The following is a 17,146-nucleotide window of genomic DNA, read 5'->3' on the forward strand; positions in this document are numbered from 1 at the left end:
AGGACTCCAGGACCGCCATCACTGCAGTCAGTTGTTAAGACCCGAAGGGCCCAGCAGCCTCTGAGAGGGGATCAAGTGGTGAAATATGCTCCAGGGACTCCATTAATGGAGAGGGGAACCCACAAAAAAAAAAAAAAAGTGTATAACACACTGCAAGGGACACCCCACCGTGCTGGTGGCACTACAAGGCCCAGCACAGAGCACTACTGCTGCTACAGCAGAGGGAAGGAGAGAGAACCCCACAAAAACTCACCACCCAGGGTTCATACACATTTTCACCAATGAAATTCCATGACTTTTCCATGACTTCACGTAAATATTCATGACCTAATCTTTCATGAAATGTCTATGTATACGTGTTAAATAAGAAGAAAATCTATGTCACACCCAGCATATTTTTACTAATATAAATGACAAGCTTTGTAGTGTACAGTGGAATATGAAATATTTATTTAAATAAAGCTTGCACAGTAACAACGTTTCATAAGATAAACCCTGAGAACCGCTTAGAAATGGATTAACGTAATCCACAGGAGATATAACATAAATCAAGGGGAAGCAACTAAAAAATAAAAAAGTGTCCAGCAACACTGTTCTGAACTTAAAGTGCAATTGACCCGATAACAGTCACAAGTTAACTTAAACCAGGCCTCGACAAACCCCGGGCGCCAGGTCGCATTTGCGACTAGAATTAGCGACCTGGCGCCTGGGGGGCCCTGCAGGAGCTGTCCTGTCCCTTTTGCGCCCCCACCTTCTTTCCCGAGTGCACGCACTTCCACGCCGTCCATAAATTGAGGCCCCGGCTTTTCGGCCTTCTTCTGTTAGATGATAGGCTAGGGGAACTGGCGCCCTCTTGTGGTGGCCGGGAGTAATGCATGTTCTCAATGCCTTCCTTCTCATCTGCTCTTTGGAAGGAGATGGGAAGTTTTTGCAGGCTTCATCTCTCTGTCCAGTTACCTTTGCTTAAAGGTAAGTGGACAGGGAGTGTGGTTATTATTATTAATTTATTTTTTAAATTAAAAAAAAAATAATACATTTTTTTCTTTTTTTTAATTATTAAAAAAAAAAAACAAACATTTTTTTTTTTTTTCAATTCTTATTAAAAAAAAAAAAAAAGATATATATATATTATATCATTTTTTTTTAATAAGAATTGAAAAAAAAAAGTGATTATATATACAGCCGAAGGCCCCTTTCACACGGGCTGTCTGATCGGGTCCGCCTGTCAGTTTTTCAGACAGACCTGATCGGACCCCTCATTCTCCTCTATGGAGCGGTAATCGGAGGATCGGATCAGATGGCATTGGATGGAAAAAGACAGACAGTCTGTTTCCATCCAATTGCGCTATAGAGGAGAGTGGGGTTCTAGTCGTATTTATGTGTAAATTTAGTATCCGTTTTATTAAATAAAGCTTGGTTGTTAGTTTAAAAAAAAAAAAACTGGCTCCTAACTTTTTTAGCTGGCTCCTAGATTTCAGGCAAATTTGTCAAGCCCTGACTTAAACATTGCCAAAAAACAATCAACACCATTTAATTTTTCATTTCTGAAAGCTTCTCATCAATCTGTTTTTCAATTTTCAGCAGAGAATCTTTCTTTTCTTTTGCAGTACGGCGGAAACTGTTGGATTTGCTGATAAAGGTCAGATTGCCTGAAGATTCAGCCTTTTCAGCATATTCATCCGCTGATTTCTCGAGAGCACAAATGTCCGCCTCCATCCTAGCCCTCTTTTTTTTTCAAATCTTCCAGCTCATCTGTGAAAGCCTTCCTCTTTAAGTCAACAGGTTGTTGTTCTTTCTTTCTCTTTTCTTCATCCAGGTACCCATGGTACTTCTGCCTGGCTCCTGCAGCTGAAAGGAGCAGCTCCTTTGTGATTTCTACCTTGGTTATGCCCCCCTACAGATCTGACATGGTCAACAATGAGCCTCTGAGCCACCAGAGATCTTTCCCTCTGATTCTCAACTATTAATTCTTTATTGATTGAAAAACCTCTTTCGACGCTTGCCTGACCATGTGATAACACAAAAAGAAGCTTCACCACATTCCACACTCTGGAAAGTGATGGTTTTGTTCCCATTGTCTCATACAGCAGGGTGTCCACTCAAGCACTTTTGGGGTCAAATTCCCTGAACTTCACCTGAAGAGCAGCCAAATCACAAAACTCTCGAAACTCCCTAAGGATATTGTCGCACACTGCCTCATTTACATGTTTAGCCTCAACAAGTATGTGCAACATCCTTCTCATTTGCGTTACGCAGAGTTCCTTACTACTTCCAGCCATGCGTCTCGGGTCAAGGCACTGCATGCTTCTCACCAACATGTGATGCACTGGAGCCTTTTTCAGCAACTTGTCCAGGAGTGTGATCAAAAATTTCTTGCAGTCCATCTTAATCTCTAGGTTTTGCCTATCTGAAATTTTTTTGGAAGACTTGAGTTGGGTCAGGGTGGTTTCTGCTGCAAACCCAATGTCAATCTTTGAACTGTCCTTGTGCAGACTGCTGTCTTGATAAGGGACATGGAGGAGCTTTAGAGTGGATGTGGCCTCTTCCAGATGCTTTTCCTTTAGAAATCGTCCCATGATGCCTATGAAAAAGTAAAATTAAGTGTTTTTTGCTAATTTACAAGCCAAATTGTAATGCACTGCAGTGTATATCATAATATTAATAAACATTATTAGCAAAAACAGAATTTATGTTTATCCTTACCTTTTATCAGTTTGTATATATCACCGGAGAGAAACGGCAGCATTGGTTGGTCAGACTGATACATGGTGAGGAATAGGTCGACTTCTCTTGCAATGCTGTTGAATATTCCCACTTTCACTGGGAAGAGAGGATCAGCACAGCGCATCTTCACCTCTTCAAATGACTTTATTTTTGGATTGGGTAGTTTCCCTCTCTCTACCATCTCGATGTATTGTTTGACGTGTGGCCAGAGTTGCAATCCTCTTTCTGAAACATTGACATTCTCAATCCACCGGTGCTTACAAAATTTAAGCATGGGAGTTTTACAACCAGTTGCTGTCACTAAAATCCTCGTGACGTGCAGGGCAATCATGGAACAGCCAATACAAGCTAGAGAGTCCATGTTCAACTTCCCATCCGGTGGCTTTACATCCATCTCTGAACGCATTGTGCAGTATGTGCAACCCGCACGAACCAATGTTAATTAGGGACTTTCCAGCATCTTCCTGCACTTGCTTCTGGAGTATTTTGAATACTTTCCAGTTGACGTGCGGTCCGTCCATTGAGCTCTGGACAAGATTCTTGATTCCGATCTCTGAGAGCAAGTTATTCATTTTTTCAGCAATGTCTTGAGCTGATGAATGGCCCATGAACTCTGAGCCGATGTATTTAGTTTTCACCTCGGAACCGTTCCACAGCCTGACATGCATGTCTAACTGTTTAGACTGTAAATAGTGATTGAGACTTTCATCAAAGAGCATAACATAGACGCTTTGCTTCGATACATCTGTCAAAGTCAGTTTCTTAAAAAAAGGAGCCAGTCCAAAAGTGCATAAATATGAGCACTTACGTTCGCCGCATGCAAAGCTGGCCGCTATCTTGCTGCCTGGGAACATAGTCTGGAAAAGCTGGCCTGTGTCTTCACAAGACTTGTATGAATAGTGTGAATTAGCCACCTTTAGAGCCCACAGTACCTCTGCTGTTAGAGTTTCACTTCTGGATACAGCGTGACTCAAAATGGTCCCTTGTTTTACAGTAGATGAGGTGGAAGCACCGCTGCCGCAGCTGTGTGCCGGTGTCACTTCAGGCGCACGGGTGAAAAAGCCAGCGATCGGATTGGAAGCGGTCGAGCACGCATCTGCAGACTGGTGCTTTGCACCTTTAGCATGGCTAGACAGCGCTGCCTCTCCCATGTTCGAAATGTCAAATGTTTTACGACAACACTGCACATTTAGCACGTCCCGGGTCCTGATCTTTCTCCAGCCACCTCTCATACTTTTCGTCATGAAGCCATACATTTATTAAGCTGCATTTCCCTGGCATTGCTGTAACACTGTGAACGGACTGGTATGGATGGCACAAAATGCAGCACTTAATCTTTTTAGGCCCAAGCCACAGTTATGAGGTGCAGGTGGACTGGTATGGATGGCACAGACAGTGAGATGCACAAAATGCAGCACAGTAATCTTTTAGGCCCAAGCGACAGTTATGAGGTGCAGGCGGACTGGTATGGATGGCACAGACAGTGAGATGCACAAAATGCAGCACAGTAATCTTTTAGGCCCAAGCGACAGTCATGAGGTGCAGGCGGACTGGTATGGATGGGACAGACAGTGAGATGCACAAAATGCAGCACAGTAATCTTTTAGGCCCAAGCCACAGTCATGAGGTGCAGGCGGACTGGTATGGATGGCACAGACAGTGAGATGCACAAAATGCAGCACAGTAATCTTTTAGGCCCAAGCCACAGTCATGAGGTGCAGGCACACTGGTATGGATGGCACAGATCTGATGGTGCACAAATGGGGCACTTACTCTTGGAGAAAGAACAGTGGTGCTCCTGCTTGCCCAAATAAAGCTGTTCAGGCAGTCATGAAGGTGCAGCTGGACAAAATGCGTCGCGCACACTACTCTTCAGCCGAACCTAACAGTCCCATAAACAGGCAGAAAAGAGTTCTCACAGAAAGGCGACTCAGGATTGGATGCTTAATAATTTATTTACATTTATTTTTTTAACATTCCCGTATAGGACTGGTACAGTAGGTGTCCTTCCGGGTCCGCAGTTTGCCCTACTGTCGGTCACTGGCCAGCATCAGCCGAGGAGATGATCGTGCACCAATCACTGGCAGCGGGGAGGGCCGGCCGCGGTTTGCCTGGATGTGACTGGCCAGCAGCAGCAAACCAATCACAGGCAGCGGAAGCGTCACTGGAGGGCGGGCCGGCCGCATGAAGGTGATGACGCGGGGGTACGGTAACCGAAACGGTTACCGCCCCTTCCGCGTCATCATCACGTTCATGCGGCCCGCCCTCCAGTGACGCTTCCGCCGCCTGTGATTGGTTTGCTGCTGCTGGCCAGTCACATCCAGGCAAACCGCGGCCGGCCCTCCCCGCTGCCAGTGATTGGTGCACGATCATCTCCTCGGCTGCTGCGGACCCGGAAATCAAATAGTATGTGGCACAAACATTAAATAAAATAATACATTTACACTAAAGTCTTAAGCATCCGCTCCCCGCTCCTCCCCAGTTACATTCCCTTGACTTTTCCATAACATTTGTGGAATCCTAATTTTCCATGACCTTTCCAGGCCTGGAAAGTGTCATCTCCAAATTTCAAAACTTTTCCAGGTTTTCAAGGACCGTACGAACCCTGACCACCGCTTATCAGGCACTTACAGCACCAAACTAACTGAACACCATGCGGCGATCAGGAAGAGAAAAATCCTGGGATCAGCACTAGAGGCCGAGGAGGGGCTCCCACCGCCCATCCAGCTTAAGAAACATGGCTGCTGCTATTTTTTAATGGGAAAACACAAGAAAATTACCACCTACCTGTAGCATAAAAAGCTACAAGAAAATGGCAGCTCCAAGGGGCAGGCACCCCCACCAGGTCCAGCCCCCTCCCAAAGTTAGATTGTCTGGTCGCCAGCGGCGCACTCCCCACCCACCCCCATTGCCAGCTCAACACCCAGACAGACCTAAGAAGGTATGTCCACCCCATGGGGGGGGGGGGGTGGGCAGATGGGGGGGTGACAAAGGTCTGCAGAAGACCACAGAGAAAGGGGGAGCGCTGTCTGGGAAGAAGGGGAGCCCGGGGGTTCGACAATCCCAGGGAGGGGCCCACATCCATCTCAAAACCCTGCAGGGGTTAGGGGGGACAGCTACTTACCACACCAGGAACAGGGTGGGCAAAGCTCCGGACAGACCACCGCTCCATCGTAATGTGGGTGCTGTTGGCCAGGAGGAACGCTGCGACTCAGGCCGAAGCCAGTTCGTATGCGCCCTCGCAAGACATTTAACTCGCAGTTTGGCCCCGTCCAGTGGGGTTATGTCGTGGACGACCTAGCGCAGAGCTGCGGTTTGCACGCGCTCGCTGGCCAGACTGGGGGGGACCCTCTGGATCTTGATTCTCAACAGGAACAAGATAATAAAGAGAGGAAAAAATTCCATTTAAAAAGTACAAAATCGTCAGGACCAGATATCCCAGCAAGGAACTAAGTCCTTACTCCTTACTAGGCAGAAAAAAAAAAGTGAATACAGTCCAAAAAAGTTCCAGCGCTAAAGCATGTGATAATCCCACTCTCAAAGAATTAAAGCTGTCCACTGGTGCTGCTTGCTTGAAGAGTTGCTGAATCAGCATACCAAAGTGCAAAGAGAAGGGGAAAGCAGCGCTAGCCACTGTGGATAAATGGCGACACTCGGAAACCAGCCCGTATAACCAGCATCATAGTTTATTGAAAGAACACATAAATGATTAAAATTAATACGTTTCCAAACCGGTAGGTTTTCATACTGACGCTGCTGAGAAGGTCACACAATAGCAGAGCCGCTGGGTTGAACGATCGGTTGCAGCAATGGCATCTGAGGGGCTACTGGATAGCAAAGCCTAGTGTTCTAGATGGTAACGGACCAGCCAGTATCCAGTAGCCCCTCAGCAGCGTCAGTATGACAACCTACCAGTTTGGAAACGTATTTATTTTAATCATTTATGTGTTCTTTCAATAAACTATGATGCTGTTTATACGGACTGGTTTCTGAGTGTCGCCATTTATCCACAGTGGCTAGCGCTGCTTTCCCCTTCTCTTAGAAAAAAAAAGTACCTATAGCAGAGAGTGTGAGTATACTCCCTGGGACTGCCCAATAGGCGTAGTCAAGTTCTTTACTTCCTAGTGTCCTACTCCTGTAGGGGGCAGCATAACCCACGTAGTCAAGAAGATGAGGAGCTATGTCCGTCATTGAACGAAAGAGAAAATGACAATACAAAAAAATCCATGTAGTCTTCCATTTATTAAAAAAAAAAAAAAAAAAAAAATGTACTGGGCTTCCCAGTTTTTGTGTAATTTCCTTAGTTTTTTACATTGAGAAGGGGAGTTTGGGAGAATGTAATGACATGACCTGAGAGAATATGGTCACATACATACTTGATAGAATATGGTCATAGACATACATGATATAGGGAATTCTAGACTTGTTCATTAACACTTGGCAAGATCACAGATTATGTGCAAAGAGTTGTAACCTCAAACAACAAGTACACTGTCCGTCATGATTGGACAAGAGATATGCTGGTATGGTTTACTGTACTTTGCTTATCACTATAGTCTTTAGCACTATTTTATTCACCACAATATGTGGTAGGTAAAGCTCAACTTAAGCCCAAACTAATTTTATTTCTTTAGGTTTAGAGCAGGGAAAGGTTTAGAACCTCAGTCAGGTTTTTATTGCCGTCTGTGTGTTCGTGGAGATCGACCCTCTCTACATGTGATGGAAACATGCGACAGAACATGATGTAAAGTACAACATTTTACAGTTGTCACAGTGGAATACAGAGAAAATCTTCAATGATGATAGCTGTTCCACTGACAACAGGCTCTCCATGCACTGGAGAGATTTCCTCCTTCTCTGTTGCATTTCATGAACAGGAAGTAAAGTGAAACCTCCCTACTCAGCGTATAATCAGTTAAAACTTTTTTTTTTTTTTTTTTAATATATCTAAAGTTTTAAAAAAAGGGGTTTGTCATTAGATATTAACAGTAAATATCATCCCTGAATTTTTTTTTTCTTGAACCTGAAAAATTCTATTTTGCAGAAAGCAGCTGTGATCGCCAAATTTTCCACATTAATATACATTTCTTATGTTGTAAAAAAAAAATAATTAGGAATAAATTCATCATGAACAACACAACCGGTACTAATACTACTTTCCCTTCTGTATTACAGCATGTACGGTAGATAGCCACCTGTGCCGTACTTCTCTTACAAAACTGAAAGCCCAAAGTGGTCAGCATCCTGTCTGCTGTATTCAGATGTGCTTGATATCCTGAAGATGCAGAATGCAAATAACATACCCTCCAAACAAAACCCATAGAGTGATTGTTTTTACAACAGTATTAAATTTTGCTAAAAATGTGTGAATCACAGAAGAAGGCACAGAAAGGGTGCGTGCTGGTCACATTAAATGCAGCATCAGATTATCCAGGTATCTTCAGGGCAGGCAGTGATGGAGCTGCATGGTGCAACAAGCTTGTGGGCACTCATGTCCGGCTAATTTTCTCAGGTGGCATAAAGCCAGAGTCACCAAGCATCCTCAGACAGACATTACCAGTGGGGCGGATAACCAAGTAGCTGATGCTCCCATTGTTAAGTGACATACGGAGCCAGGCTTCAGGAGGGATCTGCAATGCCCTGTGGAAAAGACAATCATCAAGTCAAAAAACAGGAACATATCCTTCTTATGGGGGGATGGGCTGCTGCCCTGTTCTACTGTACATCATGGAGTATACTTAAATTAATTAAATTAAAGTTTTTACTCAAGATGCACTAATTTTTCAAAGGATTCAATAAGAAAAATGGGTGGATCTTGGGCAGCTCAGCTTGAGCTTAAAGTAGAGCTATAGGCAATACTTTTTTTCTATTTTGGATAGAGCAAGGGAAGAATATAACCCGTCAGATTTTTTTTGGCCACCCGTGTCCCATTGTGGAGATTTCCCTTCACTTCCTGTCCCATAGCCAAACAGGAAGTGAGGGGAAATCCCTACAACTTAAGGGAATTCTTGGGGACCCCGAGATCACCAGAACCAGCGTCCCCGTTGGAAGATTTTCCCACTATTTCTTTTCTGGGGACAACACAAAATTTAGGATTTATTTTCCTTCCACTTTCAATGATAAAGGTAAACAGAACAAATAGAGAGGGTGAATCTCCTTAACCGGGGCACAGACAACAATAGAGACCTGACAGGTGTTCCAATCCCTCCCCACTCTATCCAAAACTAGAAAAAAAAAAAAGTTCTGCTTTGGGTTATACTTTAAGGCAATACATTTCCCAGGATCATGTGCTTACATATCTAGCATAGATTTGGCAGTACACTAGGTGGTGAAATGAATTCATATTCCTTTCTGTAAAACCTAAAAAGTGTTACTATACCCAGAAACTGCATTTACTATATCTGGTCTCCCGCAGTACACAAAACATGAAAATGCACTTATTTTATTAAATATAAATGGATAAATACCTTTTCTCATCAGCATTACATAGAAGCCTTGTGACTTGTATCAGTTCCTAGTAAAGCTTACAGGAGGAGTTTTCATTCTCTCCTGATCCTCTGTCTGGACAGTGCTGATTGGCCCTGTGCTGATCACATGCACTCTCCCAAGAAGAAAATAAAAACTCTCTAGCAATACACACCAAATTGAGCATGTGCAGCCCCTCCCCTGGCTCTGTAAATATCAGGTTATTTTTTAAAGACCATGAAAGAAGGAGGATCAGAAGAGAAGACAGGATCAAACAGCCTTTATACACAATGCAGAGGATTAACCCCTTAGGCTCCACAGTAAATTTAACAAGCATGCTTTACTGCATATACAGACTGATTTACGGTTGTGGGTTTAGTAAAACTTTAAAAGTAGTACTTATTCCTACAATTTATTCTCCGATGTGCAAATGTTAACAGGGTAGCTCGCTAGACCGCTGAAAATATCTGGCTTGCAAAATCACAGATTGAGGTTAGTCTGTTCACAGAACGACACATCACTTGAACTCAGGGTGTTTTATACAGTGTATATTCAAACAAGGTTAGGGTAATAACAAATAAAAAAAGAAGGCTCATGCTAGCAGGTTGTGTAATCCTATATGGTCTTCAATAATACATTTTATTCGTCTAGTTAGAGCATATCATTATTAACCACTTCTGGACCAGAAGGATTTGCCCCCCCCCCAATGACCAGGCCATTTAACAGAAAATTACACAGTCGTGCGACACTGTACTGAAATAAAATTTATGTTATTTTTTTCCCCACAAATAGAGCTTTCTTTTGGTGGTATTTGATCACCTCCGCGATTTTTATTTTTTGCGCTATAAACAAAAAAAGAGTGACAATTCTGATTAAAAAAAAGAAAAACAATATTTTTCACATTCTGCTATATAACATTCCCCCCCCCCCCCCAAAAAAAATGTAAAATCACATTTTTCATCCTTTTAGGCCAAATTGTATTCTGCTACATTTTTTTTTTTTTACACCAAAAATATGTCATTTTTGTAAATTGTTTTTTACTAGTAATGGCGGCGTTCTGCGATTTTTAGCGGGACTGCGAAATTGCGGCAGACAGATCAGACCCCTGACATTTGACACTTTTTGGGGGGACCAGTGACATTACTACAGTATTAAAACCAAAAACTATCAGCGCAAATCAAATAAGTGATGTAAAACTCAACACAAAATCACTGTGCGTGAATAAAGTGCATAAATATAAAACATCAACGTGTAAAAATAATAATAATATCCGGCTGCATACACCAATCGTGTTCACAAATCACAATAAACTGGTAATCATACAAAAATGTGATGCGCCAGAGATACACAATTAATAAAGGTGATAGGACATAAATAATTGTGAAAAAATCAAGTCCATAAGGCACACAGTGGTGCTCGTGCTCAGAACCAATATATAGTGTCCCAGTGTTCAATAAAGAAATCATGTGGTGACAAATAACAGCAAATTGTGAACACCACTACGTAATTCCCTCCACCAGATGGAATGGCCTCTCACCTTCCTGCAAGACCCAACCGGGCCAGCAAATGCATATAACAAAGATTATAAGACTCCAGGAAAGGACCTCCCTGCTTGTCACCTCGGGGGATCACGGGACATAGATGGGGAAAAAGATATGGCAAAATCTAGTGCTCTCTGTTTGGTAGTTTAAATGGTCTTTATTAAAGAAAAACTCACATTTATGAGGCACACAGCCGTGCCTGCTGTATTGGCAAGATCTTAGTACACCGGAGAGAAGGTCTGCGTCGGTCACGCACGCTCCGCCCCCCCTATACGCGTTATTTAAACTCGGAAACAAAAATGTTATATATTGCAGCCTACTAGTCCTTAAATGTGCTTACATTAGCTCATTTGTCGCCTTATGGACCAGTCCAGGCTATACGTTACATTAAAATACAAATTCAATAAACAATGTTTGTCAATCAATCCAATCAGGAATTTTGCCTTGCTTTTAAATTTCATATCTTGGAGTACAGTACAGGACACAGACAACTTATGCATACACCATGATTTATAGGCTTGCATCTTCAGGTGATTGGACATGGTAAGCTTTTGAGGACACACTCCTTGAAGCACCTCACCCATAACCTTATCCCACTCATTGAGTTCTGTAGTGAGCAATGGAGAGTAACAAGGAAAATGTAGGGAGGGCGGCTTGTGGAATTTACAGGCAAGTCAAAATTCTTCTTATCCCAATTTTACAGTACAGGACACAGGCAACCTATTCATGCACCATGGGACATGCCTAAGCAATGAAAAGAAAGGATGGGCAACAACTAGGCAAAAAGGAACTGTGCCAACAGGCCCAAAAAACAACAGGTGTTAAACACCGAAGTTCAGAGTGCCACTACAAGAACCTTGCGACTTAAAGCTGCATATGCACAGGACTTTGGATATTAACAATAATTAATAATCAGTTTTTCTAATGGAAGCAATAGCTTTTAAGTACACTTTAATGGCAATGGGGCGGGAGAGAGAAATCTCCTGCAGCTTCCTCTAACACTACCTCAAAATCTTCTTCATTACCCAAATTCTGCATCCTCTAGGACTAGCATATCAGGGTTGGGCTCTGAGAAATGGGAGTAGGAAAGGAGCTGAGGCGCTTCTGAGTTCTGGGCAAAGATAGCTGTACTAACCTGTTGCTGCCTGCTTAACACACATATGCGGCAGCGAAAGAGAGGGCTTTAATGTCCACACACTGCATTTATGTGTCACCGGGTGGCTGATATTTCTGTACTGACAGCGTGCTCACTGCACACTCCTATCACACAGACTGAGCAGTCAAAGACAGCTTTGGTCCCCACTAATGGATCAGCATCTGGTGGGACTGGTTCCCTATCATGTAGGGAGAGCGTGAGCACGCGGACATTCTGTTCACACCAAGGACATCCCAGAGGATCCCCAGCTATAACGCCAATTGAGTCCGGGCAACATCGCGATCAGGTGGATGGATCACCCGTACCGTGTGGCTCAGTGGGGACAACGTTAGCAGCGGGAGGACCGGGTCTTGTGTCTTGGATATGTTGTTTGCTTAACTACATCCGATTCCATGTGAGTGTGATTTTAACTTTTCAATAAAGCCGTGGTTGCAGAGTGATCAACAAAGAAGCCTTGTTTTTCCACTACACAACGAGTTTCCTATGCACCCAATCTTTTGTGTGACTTCACCCTGAGATTATCATGGACCTATGAACTTTTTGGCTTTATAACATTCACTGTTTTGATAGGCTCATTTTATTTTGCCATATACCCTCAACCTCGTCAGAGGCTGTCTTTAGCGCTGCTAGTGTTTATGTGGGCTGTGGCTCTTATACGCACCTTTTTTATGTTATGATCTGAGTTATAGCGGCTGCTCTATTGGGAATATAGGCATATGAGAATTTACATCTTGCTGAATTGCTAGTTGTATACGTTTGATCCTTGGGAGTATTGCATATACATAAGCGCTGAGTGGGTGGGATAAGGAATTATCGTTTCTTTCTTGCTCCTTTTGTGAACTAATCGATTATGAAAATAGTTCTCAACTATTTTCATGATCGATTCGTTGGTCAGCCGATTAGTTGGCCTGCATACAGAATGCATTATTTATTTACATATCAGGAAAAATAGTGCAGCACACATACAGCTCAGTACACTGTCCATACATGTCAGTAAGTACCTTGAAAGAGAACTTGTTAATGTGAATGTGTGAGGAGCAATGCCTCATGGGAAATGTAGTCCTGGGCAGGAAGTATGTGGTTCTAAAGACAGAAGTTTTTTTTACCTTGATATACTATACTTTGCAGCTTGCCATTGGGGCACTCTGAAGGCAGGAGGAGCCAGAAGAGTCCGTGGAGGACCCCAGAACAAAACACTTTAAAGACTCTGTGGAGGGAAAAATAACCTCTCAACCCAGAGAAGGTGGAGGCTTATAGACTGGGGGTCATAGAAGACATTACACTCGCATTTAACCAGTTCCTGGACCGCTTACGTTATATTTACTGCGGCAGGCTGGCTCGTACAGGCAGAGTGACGTAGGTCTACGTCGCTCTCTCCGGGGGCTCTAGGGCGTGCTCCTGCACGCCCTGTTCCGCGAAGGTCTGATTTGTTTCCGAACCGATCAGTCATCAGGTCCAGGCCAATGATTATTGGCCTGGGCCTGGCGATCCGTTCTGACCAATCCCAGATCGACCTGTGCACGTGTAATGTAAACACAGGCACAGGAAAAGGTTCTCTCTTCCCTCCTGGAGTCCTTTTCGGTTCCAGCGTGAGAGAAGAGAGGATCAACCTCTAAGTACACCCAACAGCACACTTACATACACCTAGCTAGGCACAATTAACCCCCCGATAACCCACTAGTTAACCCCTACACCCCCTGTCACATTGCACACTGTATATACAGTATAGAGCGGTTTTGCTGATTTCTGTAATAGTGTGCCTTGTGACTTCATTTAGCGTTAGCGACAGTTAGTTTCTGTCCCAAATAGGTTTAGGGTATCCGCCATGCCCCCATAAAAATTTAACTCCCTGATCACCCCCAGTTAACCCCTTCATTGCCCTGTCATAGTCTCACTTTTATAGTGTACAGATCCTTTTTTCTGATCACTATATTAGTGACACAAGTGACATTAGTTAGCGTTAACGCTAGTTAGCGTCAGTCTAGGACATCGCAGATCCCTGCCGCATAGTTAGAAATATAATTTAACCCCCTGATCACCCCCCAGTTAACCCCTACACCCCCTGTCACAGTGCGCACTATATATACAGTATATAGCGGTTTTGCTGATTTCTGTAAAAGTGTGCCTTGTGACTTAATTTAGCGTTAGCGACAGTTAGTTTCTGTCCCAAATAGGTTTAGGGTACCCGCCATCCTAAGCCAATAAAGATTTAACCCCCTGATCAACCTTCATTGCCTTGTCACAGTGTCACTTTTATAGTGTACAGTTTTTTTTTCTGATCACTATTAGTCGAGCACAGCGCAGATTCCCACCGCATAGTTAGAAATATAATTTAACCCTTTGATTACCAGTAACATACACACACCAAACACCTACATTACTAGTATAGTATCTGAACAGATCAATATCTTTGATCTGATCAGAACTATACTAGTGTCCCCAATAGTTTAGGGTTCCCAAAATGCAGCGTTAGCAGGATCGGCCACGACACCTGCCAGCACCTGCGTTTAGCCCCTCTGCCCAGCCCAGCCCAGCCCAGCCCACCCCAACCCACCCAGGCAAGTGCAGTAATTAATAGATTACCGTCACTTCCAAAAACACATCACACAAAACTGCAGGCCTGATCTCTGCTAGCACTAGCAGTTTTTTTTTGTAGCGTTTCAAATAGTCCTCGACAACCAGGTGCTTTTTTACCTGCGAATCACACTAGGTACCTGTAAATTTGGTGGCTAAATTGTCCAAACGGAGCTACACTAGTGAAGAGGCCCACAGGATACTGTCCATGTCAGATGAGAGCGATGGGGAAGCCTCACTGGCAGAATCAGGGTCAGTATACGAACCTGTAGAGAGCAGTAGCTCCCTGACAGATAGCTCAGACGATGGAAGGGTCCCTGCTAAAGTCAGGCGTACCCAACCCCGCTCTAGAGTTGCTGAGGTGCAGAGATCGCAGGGTACTCGTATGCAGCAGAGTGTTGGTACTAGTGCCGCTCAAACTTCTGGTGAACTGGCAAGCACCAGAGGCCTAGTACACCCTGGTCATAGACAAACCAGCACTGCAGTAACACTTGATGACGTGGCGAGTCCCATAAGTGCAGTTCAAGCTGGTGCGGTGGCTAGCACAAGTAGTGGCCCGCAGCCACCGAGAATTCGAACACAGGCCCGTAGAGCCCTGTGACTGTATTCACCGTCACTGGAGGTAAGGAGCAGATACTTAATGGTTTAATTGTTTCAGATGATACAGTATCATTTGTCAGCAATATCTTCATATACAAATATGAAGATTAAACCTGTTTTACACTGGGAGACTTAGACTGTTATAGAATATTGCCATGAACTCTGACTAAATAATGTGTTTATTCCATGTCCCTGCATGCCAGACAGGCTTCCCTATTGTTTGTGTATTGGGAGGGAATGTGGATTGGCTGCTAAGGGGGAGGGGCGATTGTCCCACAATGTATATCTTTGTGTATACTGTATGGGAGTGTAAAATTCTGTTTTCATTGGATTGTGAATGTCAGGGCCTGTTTTCAACAAGGTCCACCTGGGCGGTAACCTAGTGGGGGAAAACTGTATAAAAGTCTGTTTCTTGTTCAATAAAGTTAAGTTATACTTCACCCTCAATCTAGAGACCTGTCTCTCATTGGGGGAATTGGCTACAAGGGATTGCCATGTCCTCCATACTCTCTTGGATAATCACTAAGCTTGTGTAAAAGCTTGTTATGCTGCACTCTCTGGAGAAAGAGGATCACCCACGGGAACCTGGAGCCTTGTCGTAGGTCCAGGGTAGGAGACAGCGAGACCCCAACCAAGCTGCGGGTGGATTGTGGGGTCTGACGTGGTTATGGTGACTGGTGGAGTGCTTGGAGCCCTCGGGAAGCACTAGGAGCATCTGTCAACGGAGGTGTCCAGTCGGGGGTTCCAGTGGACCTGTTACAAGCCCATAGTGTCCTCCCTGATGCCCTGGCATATCCTAATTGGCAGCCCACAGATTCTACAGCACCCGTACCTCCCCAATTCACTGTCCAACCCGGAATTCAGGTGGAAACAGTTAATTTTACTTCCCTTGACTCTTATGAGCTGTTTTTTATGGAAGATCTTTACAGATCTATTGTGGACCAAAGCAATTTATATGCTGGTCAATTCATCGCCGCACATCCAAATTCGTCCCTTGCCAGAGAATTTGGCTGGAAACCTATGACAGTTTCCGAGTTTAAAACCTTTCTGGGCCTATCCCTCAACATGGGCATAACTAAAAGGAGTGAATTGCGGTCATATTGGTCCACTAACCCAATCCTCCATATGCGCGTGTTCTCTGCATGCATGAGCAAATTCTGCGGTTCATACACTTCAGTGACAATGAACTCTGTCCTCCCTGGGGGAGACCCTGGATATGATTGGCTCCACAAAATTCGGCCCCTCGTAAACCACTTCAATCAGCAGTTTGCAGCCTTGTTTACCCCCCCAACAAGTTGTCTGTGTTGAGGAGTCCCTGATTAAGTTTTCTGGCCGCCTTGCTTTCAAGCAGTTTATCCCCAGCAAGCATGCCAGATACGGAGTCAAGCTGTATAAGCTCTGTGACAGGGCCACAGGCTATACAGTTAGTTTTCGTGTTTACAAGGGTAGAGATAGCACTGTGGAGCCCCCCCCAACTGCTCAGACTACATAGGGAGCAGAGGCAAGATTGTGTGGGACTTGGTGTCACCCTTATTCGGAAAGGGGTACCATTTGTACGTGGACAATGTTTATTTAAGCGTGGCACTTTTTAGTCATCTTCAATTTCAAATTGGCGCATGTGGCACCGTGCGACTTAATCGCCGGGGCTTCCCCCAACGGCTTGTAGATTCCCATCTTAGTCGGGGGGAGAGAGCCTGCTTGAAAACTGACAAATTGCTTGCAGTGAAGTGGAGGGATACACGGAATGTTTTCGTTCTGTCCTCCATTCACGCAGACACGACGGTCCAAACTTCTACGGCAGCTGGTGTTTTGGAGAAGCCCCTCTATGTCCACAACTACAACCTAAATATGGGAGGGGTGGACCTCAACGACCAGCTTTTGTCGCTGCACTCAGTTGCCCGTAAAGCCAGACGCTGGAACAAAAAAGTGTCTGTTTATTTATTCCAATTGGCTTTGCTGAATGCTTTTTTGCTATAAAAAAGCATCAGGACGAAGTGGATCCTTCCTACAATTCCAGGTTGAGATCATCAGTGCCTACACCTGTATCCAGGAGATGCTCCGGCCCAACTTCCCCTACCAGATGCAG

At 44.2% G+C, this 17,146-nt stretch overlaps 1 protein-coding gene across 2 annotated transcripts in view; it reads right to left on the minus strand.

Annotated features, from left to right (window-relative positions):
- Positions 1-7,828: 7,828 nt before the first annotated feature.
- The window catches only part of LOC309546256 (serine/threonine-protein phosphatase PGAM5, mitochondrial-like), a 63,683-nt gene continuing 54,365 nt past the window's right edge, over positions 7,829-17,146 (minus strand). For both annotated transcript variants that reach the window (XM_082245830.1, XM_082245831.1), the window contains exon 6: positions 7,829-8,364. In XM_082245830.1, coding sequence (XP_082101956.1) covers positions 8,214-8,364 — 151 coding nt within the window. In that variant the 3' untranslated portion in view covers positions 7,829-8,213. The remainder of the gene's footprint in view (positions 8,365-17,146) is intronic.

The sequence above is a fragment of the Pelophylax lessonae genome, assembly GCF_965119305.1.
Source record: "Pelophylax lessonae genome assembly, chromosome: 1".
Classification (NCBI taxonomy): domain Eukaryota; kingdom Metazoa; phylum Chordata; class Amphibia; order Anura; family Ranidae; genus Pelophylax; species Pelophylax lessonae.